The sequence below is a fragment of the Chiloscyllium plagiosum genome, unplaced genomic scaffold (assembly GCF_004010195.1).
Source record: "Chiloscyllium plagiosum isolate BGI_BamShark_2017 unplaced genomic scaffold, ASM401019v2 scaf_8462, whole genome shotgun sequence".
NCBI classification, from domain to species: Eukaryota; Metazoa; Chordata; class Chondrichthyes; order Orectolobiformes; family Hemiscylliidae; genus Chiloscyllium; species Chiloscyllium plagiosum.
In genome coordinates, this window is record NW_025213317.1 from 98 (window position 1) to 8786 (window position 8689).

Below are 8689 nucleotides of genomic sequence, written 5' to 3' on the forward strand. Positions count from 1 at the left end.
GTCTTTTCCCTTGGATGGGGGAATTTCAAGACTAGGGGGCCCATTTTTAAGGTGAGAGAAGAGAGATTTAAAACAGACATGAGGGGCAAATGTTTTATGTCAAGGGTGGTTCGCATGTGGGATGAACTTCCTGAGGAAGTGGTAGATGAGGGTACAGTTACAATGTTTAAACATTTGGATAAGTACATGAATAGGAAAGGTTTGGAAGGATGTGGGCCAGTAGCAGGCAGGTGGGACTAGTTTAGATTAGAATTATGTTCAGCATGGACTGGTTGGACCATAGGGCCTGTTTCCATGCTGTATGACTCTAAATCGCCAAAAACTATTTAAACTTGGAGATTGATACTTGATTTTTGGTACTAGATTTTTGAAAAAAACTGAAGTTAAAAACAAAAGGCAGTAAGTAATTATGTGAAGTGGGACAGTCAGGGATTAATCAGATAATCACTGCACAGATTGCCCAATTACAGTCATCTTAACAATAGATTGAGCAGTCTAATAAAATGGTATGGTTATACCTCAGTTTTTGTCTTGTCCAGTTCTTCTTGCTTTGAGTTGAGCTCCATTTCTGTTTTCTCAAGTAACATCTCAAGTGCATTGTTCCTTTCGATCAAAGTCAACGGCAGCGTCTGATATTTGAGAGATTTGTTTTACAATGTGTAATAGATCAAGAAAGGGATGGAATATTAAAAACAATAATGGATTACCTCAGTCACAGGTTTCTTAACTGGGCTCTCTTTCCCCTGCAAAACCAGCCCTTTGTGCTTTAACTTTATGTCAGCAGTTGCAGATTTCTCCTCAATATCCATCAGTTTTCTTTGGAAAGTATCATAATCCAGCTTCAGCTTTTTCAGGGCTTGATCCTTTTCCTGTAATTGAATGCAGGTCGAGTAATTAATGACACATTAAATTGAGATGGTAAGAAATAAACATATCACCTCTTTATGTTTTCTTTTAACATTCCTCTAAAGTTCTAAAAATTTTGGATAGTTGAGAAGAGAGTTAATAATGTGAACTACATTAGCAATTTAAGTGATCTTTAAAAGGAATGTTGTATCAAGCATTCATAATGATCTCATTCCATCTCACTCTCATTTCTCTTACCTTAACAGTACTTTCCAATGACTTAATTTTGTCAGAATAATTAACAACTTCAAAAGCTACATCATTCACCATTGCATTTTCTTCCAAGCATGTTTCTGTGACAGTTCCAGTTTCTTCAGCAAGGTATTTTTGGTCTTCTGCATTTATTTTGCACCTCAAGTTCCGGTAATCATTAGATCCTCCCTGGGGTTTAACTATTGATGACTCTGCCAATCCATCATTTACTGCATCATTCTGTTCCTGCAGATCCATATTTTGTTGCACTTGGCACATTTTCTCAGTCTTGTCCCTGTCATCTTTTTTGAAGGTACCACCTCGTGTTGAATTGTCATTTTGTTGCTTTAATTCATCTTGCTTAGTTATTTCACTTGTTCCCTGGGCTCTCAGTTCTTTAACTAGACTTTCCTTCAAATTTATCAAGTTGGTATTCTCATTTTCCAAATGATTTATTTTGTCTTGTACTGTACTGCTCTCAATAAAGTACGTCTCTACTTCACTTTCCAGTTTCCTGACCTTTGCTAAAAGATTTTCATTCTCTCTTGTTAACTGGTGCACAGTTTGGTGTATTATTCGTGCCTTCTCGCTCTCCAGTTCGTTAATGTTTTTTAGCAGATGCTCATTTTCCTTCATCAGCTCTCCTTTCTCTTGCTTCAATCCTGTCACTGTGTTAGCGAGTGTTTTATACTTGGATTCCAGTTCTGATACTCTTTCCTTCAGCTCCTCATTTTGTGTGCTTAAGTTTTCAACAATTTGATGACACTCTGCTAAGTTCTGTGCATTTTCTTTCTGCATGCAGCTAATTGTGTCTTCCAGTTTACTCTTCTCTTCTTTTAGTTTAGACATTCTCTGTAAACATTCCTCATTCTTCTCTCGAAAGGCTGCTTCTAGCTCTCTTTGGTCAGATTCCAGTTTTGCTATCCCATTCAGCAGCTCTTTATTTCGTTTTTCCAGAACCTCATTTTCTTTCCTCAAGTTGTTTTTCATGGATTCTTTCTCCTGAGTCTTTTCTTCGGTTATCTCCTCAAGCTTCTGAGATAATTGGTTCACTTCGCTATTTGCAAGATGCAATTGATCTGCTAATTTACTTTTCTCTTCAGATGCATGAAGCAACTGGCTGTTTGTACACTGCAAATGCTGACCCATATCCACCTTCTCTGCCTGAAGTCTCTGGAGTTTAGCCTCAAGTTTTCTAATGGTTTCAGTCAACGCCTTTGGGTCGAAACTAGCAAAATCTCCTTTCAAGTTGAAATGTGTCTTAGGTGGTATACAAGTAGCTGTATCACTTTCAGTGAAATCTACAGTCTTCTGTGCAGACAGACAAGTTGATTTTGCGCTCGTAACCTTCTGACTCTCAAGCTCTAATCGATCAGATTGGGACTCAACATTAGTGATTTCCACAGGAACAAAAGCATCGCTGTATAATTCATTGCCAATTGCTTGGTAGTCTTCACATTTCTTGACTGCTGACTCATTGATCTCTTGCTTTTCAGCAAAAGGTGATGGTAGATCACAACTCAACGAGTCTCTTCCTTCATGGTCCAACAACATGGCCAGTTCCTTTTGTATCTCAGAGCTCCGAAGAATTGCTCTGACCTGAAGTTAATATTATGACAAATTATTCACTGCTTTGCATATCTACATAAATTAAACATTCAGCAGCAAACACAAATGCACAGAACAATAAAGAAATCCAAGTGAATCAAAAATAATGTTTTTTTTGCCTGGCTAGTGTATTTTGATTGGCTAAATGTGTACATGTTGCTGGGTTTATTTGATGGGCAGGGTTTAGCACAAGAGGGGGCCTATGGGCTGGACACAATGATGCAAGTGCAGGTGCCTAAAGTGGGATGGGAGGAGTTTGATGGAAGACGAAACTAATGAAGAGTAAAGGCCGCCCAACAACAGTAGATTGAGAAGATTGTTCCCAACATGGGCCTGGATGGGATTGAGGGGAGTGTGAAATAACTCCTGTCACCAAATCACTCTTTACCTACACGTGGAAGGTCCTTGACACTGATCCAGCTCCCTCCGAGCCAGCTCTAAGAAGGAACAGGATGTCTGACACTCCTGTTCTTATCTGTCAGCCAGGGGTTGCTGTTTGGGCCAGATTAACACCCCTAATCAAGGAACTCATATTCATTGAGATCCACCTGGCTGACCTCATTACAATCACTACAGAGGGACGAAAGAAGTGGAATGGGGATGGCATAAGAGGAATGACATGGGAAGGGTGAATGAGATGATTGTTCTGATTAAGTGTGGCAAAATGTCAGGGACAGTTATTTGATACAACAAATTATTCAAAAGTTAGTCTTTGTATTAACAATTAAGATTCACTGGACCCGAACAAATAATTTTAGAAAACCTGCCCTGAGAGTTCATAGAACGCAATAGCCTTAATTCTACAGATGAAAATTATGACAACCATATAAATCCTCCAGAGTTTCTACTTTGTCTAACTCCAATGGATATGCCATCAACCAAGTTTAGACTCGGAGAATCCCCACAGTGTGGAAGCAGGCCATTCCGCCAATTGACCCTCTGAAGAGTATCCTACCCAGACCCACATCCCTCCCCATCTCTACCATGGCTAACCCATCTAGCCTGCACATCTCTACACATTTCGGGCAATTTAGCATAGCCAATCCATCTAACCTGCACATCTTTGGATTGTGGGAGGAAACCAGAGCACCCAGAGGAAACCCACGTAGACACGGGGACAATGTGCAAACTCCACACAGACTGTCACCTGAGGTTGGAATCAAACCCGTGTCCCTGGTGATATGCGGCAGCAGGGCTAACCACTGAGCCACTGTTCCAGTAAACCATTCGAGGAAGGGGACAGTTATTTGATACAACAAATTATTCAAAAGTTAGTCTTTGTATTAACAATTAAGATTCACTGGACCCGAACAAATAATTTTAGAAAACCTGCCCTGAGAGTTCATAGAACGCAATAGCCTTAATTCTACAGATGAAAATTATGACAACCATCTAAATCCTCCAGAGTTTCTACTTTGTCTAACTCCAATGGATATGCCATCAACCAAGTTTAGACTCAGAGAATCCCCACAGTGTGGAAGCAGGCCATTCCGCCAATTGACCCTCTGAAGAGCATCCTACCCAGACCCACATCCCTACCCATCTCTACCATGGCTAACCCATCTAGCCTGCACATCCCTACACATTTCGGGCAATTTAGCATAGCCAATCCATCTAACCTGCACATCGTTGGATTGTGGGAGGAAACCGGAGCACCCGGAGGAAACCCACGTAGACACGGGGACAATGTGCAAACTCCACACAGACAGTCACCTGAGGTTGGAATCAAACCCGTGTCCCTGGTGATATGCGGCAGCAGGGCTAACCACTGAGCCACTGTTCCAGTAAACCATTCGAGGAAGGATCAGTTACAATGTTACTACACAACTTGAATCCCAAACAATGGAGTTGGTTAGCTCTGGTGGCTGGATAGCTGGTGAGTGATGCAACCAATGTGGGTTCAATTCCTGTACTGGCTGAGGTTACTACAAGGGACTCTTCTTCTCAACTTCTCCCCTCACCTGAGGCATGATGGCCCTCAGGTTAAAACCACCACCAGTTCTGTGCACCAATCTAATGAGAGAACAGACTTATTAGTTTGGTAAGACCATGGTTTATCCCAAATGAAGATTGGTAGCTGGAAAGCTGTTTTCTTGGATGATAGATTATTGTAGCAAATTATGGCATTATAACAGATGGTTTTCACACAACTAGTGTTTATTTATTGAATAATATTGAAGCCATCGATGTAAATCTGCTTTTTCAGCTCAGGAGAAACACTTTTTCAATTAGACTTTCAAGTTCAATGACCAGACTCAATCATAAGGCTGATCTCTTGACAAAATGTTGAGTTATGTTCCTAGGCCTGTTTTTACACAGGGATAGACTTTCTTTCCCCAAGAATGAAAAATTTGAATTCTGCCATTTTCCTCAGCTGAAATAGTAATTAGAAATTTTGTTTTCAAAGCAGTTTTGTTGCAACAGTGACTCGAAATTCACTGAAAATATAATATTTGGCATTACTTAGTTTACATTGACATGACAAAATCATTATTGTTGAACTTTATTTTATGCATTTGAAATGTTTAGTGAACGCTGTGGGCATTAAGGTGAAATATGCTCATGCTGGACAACCAAGAATTGCTCCAGTTTTCTTCATCTGGTTCAAACTGCTATAACCTCAGGTCAGATTCATACAGCATACTTAGTTATGAAGTAAAACAAATATGTAAAAAAATGATAGTGATTGGAACTTTTTTCATCTACATTTAAATTTACTCGGAGGTGTTCCTTACCTTCTCCACATCCCCGCTTCTAAGAACCTGCATTAGATCTGCTAACAGACAAGAGTTTGCTTCAAGAAATGGGATTATATGTCCTTCCTTCACAGCTGCAGATAATTTTGGGTAATCGCAGACACTTTCAGAAGCCAGTTCTGTTGAAAAGCACACAAAAAATGACCAAGATGTATTAAAATTTTCACTACCTCAAACAAGTTATATGTTTCATTTTTTTCCCCCCAAACTGGTAGGAAGGAGTGTGCTCTACTTTTTAAAATCAATGAAGATCAGAGGAAACCTTAACAAATTATGTAAAAATATTAAGTTTAAATCACGATAAATTAAATCCATAGAACATCTGTATCCTAGCATTGCAAATTTGATCCAGTCAGTTTTCTCACACATTAACATCAGTACCAGACAAGGAGGTTTAGTTAAAATATCCCCATAAACAAACATATTAGTCTGAAATTAGAGATGAGGAGGAATTTATCAGAAGTTTATATCCAGTAAGTTAAAAATCACACGACACCAGGTTATACACCAACAGGTTTATTTGGAAGTTGAGAAGTGGGGCGCTGGAAAAACGCAGCAGGTCAGGCAGCATTCGAGAAGGAGAATTGATGTTTCAGACATAAGCCCTTCATCATGAATGTGGTGAGGAGGGGCACAAGGGAGCTGAGAGATAAATAGGAGGAGGGGTGTGGGGCTGCGGCTGGGGGGAAGGTAGATTGGAAAGTGATAGATAGATGCAGGTGGGGGTGATGGTGATAGGTCATAGGTAAGGATGGAACAGATAGGTGGGAAGGAAGACAGACAGGTCGGACAGTACAAGAGGGCAGTGCCTGGTTGGAGGGTTGGATCTGGGATGAGGTAGGGAGAGGGAAGGTGAGGAAACTATGTGTATGACACTATTACCTTTTGCTATAAATGCTGTGTCCTATGATCCTACTCCACTAACTCCCTAATGAAGGAGCAGCTCTCCGAAAGCTTTGTACTTCCAAATAAACCTGTCGGATTATAACCTGGTGTTGTGTGATCTTTAACTTTGTCCACCCCAGTCCAACACAGGCAGCTCCACATTATATCTAGTAAGGCAGACTAGGAGGTTTAATTGAGAGAGCTGCTGACGTTTCAGAGGTCAAGTCTTCACTTTTCTTTCCAGTTAATACTCAACTTGAACTGCTGAAATCTGGAATGGACATCAAACACAGAGGAAGAGAGCTCTCTCCTATTTTTTGGCATGGCTAGTCTCAGAAATTTGTCAAACAAAAAAATGCACAGGCCATGAACAGGAACAGTGTGACATGCCCTCTTAATTTAGAATACAACAAGGACCGTTATAAACATTTTACATTTATACACAAAAACAGAACGGATTTGCAGTTTACAAAAAGACCTGCCTCACCAGAACATTCATTTCCTGGAAGGAAGATACACATGTGAGAACCCGTGTGAAACTATGGCATCCAGGTGACACGCAAAAGACCCTTCTTTGTTATGATCCCTGGCTCATGGTGTATGACTGCATATTTGGGCAGTAAAGGGTTTCCTGACTGTGGGGGATGCAAGATCCATTTGCAACCCAGGCAGGTGACCTAAAAGACAATGTAGTGTCCATCCAAAACCTTCAGTAAGGATATACTGGAAAAATGCTTGAAAAGAGATTACTTAACATTAAACATGAATTGCATCAAAATAAAGAAGCTTTGAGAGAAGATTTATGTGGAATATTTTGTAATACTGAAATGTTTAAGCCTCTTGAAACAAAAACATTAAACCTCACTTGGTGTCATGGAAAATCATCGTTTTACCGTACAACAAGTCCATAGCAAATACAATAATTGACAATATGATGTACATTGATTAAAGAAATTAAGGAGGTTGACTGAAGCATGTAATGTCATGTACAAAGACCTACTTGCAATGATCAAGGCCTCTTGAACGCACTGTCCAATGGACGGAGTCTGAGTGGTTTTGTTCCGAGCTGAGTCCAGAACAGCTGCCCACTTGCTCTGCAACAATTCTTCTCGAAATAAAATGTCTCCATTCTGATTGAGACCAAAATACTTAAAAGTTAGTGGATCCTTTTTGAACTGAAGCCTTCTATGTAACCTATGAACATCTACATAATTAATATCTGGCATAGATCCTTGCCACGAATAAAGGTAATTTTCACTTTTCTGTTCGAAACTGGCAGAATGGTTCACCAGCCCCTTATACAAACTCCCCATATTTTACTTCCTTTGGAAATTAAGATCACGCAGGTGATCAATTCTCAGTTTACTTTCTAAATAGGAAAATTATACTCATTAAATCTGGAGGTGGTGGATTAAATCTGAAAGAAAAACAAATCAGATTTGTAACTGCTTTATTGATTCAAATAACCTGAATTGAGTACAGGTGTTGGGAGGTCATGTTGCGGCTGTACAGGACATTGGTTAGGCCACTGTTGGAATATTGTGTGCAATTCTGGTCTCCTTCCTATCGGAAGGATGTTCTGAAACTTGAAAGGCTTCAGAAGAGATTTACAATGATGTTGCCAGGGTTGGAGGATTTAAGCTATTGGGAAAGGTCGAATAGGCTGGGGCTGTTTTCCCTGGAGCATCAGAGACTGAGGGGTGACCTTACAGAGGTTTATAAAATCAAGAGGGGCATGGATAGGATAAATAGACAGTCTTTTGCCTGGGGTGGGCATGTCCAGAACTAGAGGGAGTAAGTTTAGGGTGAGTGGGGAAAGATATAAAAGGGACCTAAGGGGCAACCTTTTCACAAAGAGGGTGGTGCGTGTGAGGAATGAGCTGCCAGAGGAAGTAGTGGAGGCTGGTACAATTATAGCATTCAAAAGGCATCTGGATGGAAAAATGATTAGGAAGGGTTGAGAGGGATATGAGCCAAGTGCTGGCAAATGGGACTAGTTTAGTTTGGGATATCTGGAGGGCATGGGTGGGTTTGACCGAAGGGTCTGTTTCCACGCTGTACATCCCCATGACTCTATGGTTAACTTAGTCAATAAAATAGAAGAGAAGGCTACCATTCACAAGAAGACCACACAGAAACCAACACCGTGGGCGGCACGGTGGCATAGTGGTTAGCACTGCTGCCTCACAGCGCCAGAGACCCGGGTTCAATTCCCGACTCAGGCGACTGACTGTGTGGAGTTTGCACATTCTCCTTGTGTCTGCGTGGGTTTCCTCCGGGTGCTCCGGTTTCCTCCCACAGTCCAAAGATGTGCAGGTCAGGTGAATTGGCCATGCTAAATT

General features: G+C 40.8%; 1 protein-coding gene across 1 annotated transcript; it reads right to left on the reverse strand.

Moving 5' to 3' along the window:
- Nucleotides 1–518: 518 nt before the first annotated feature.
- On the reverse strand, nucleotides 519–7477 carry LOC122547608 (girdin-like; the record flags this gene model as incomplete). Its single annotated transcript, XM_043686212.1, has 5 exons — nucleotides 519–629; nucleotides 708–869; nucleotides 1105–2697; nucleotides 5442–5581; nucleotides 7348–7477. Coding segments are annotated over 5 exons (2136 nt in total), but the record flags the coding sequence as incomplete, so codon positions are not given.
- Between the last annotated feature and the right edge of the window lie 1212 nt (nucleotides 7478–8689).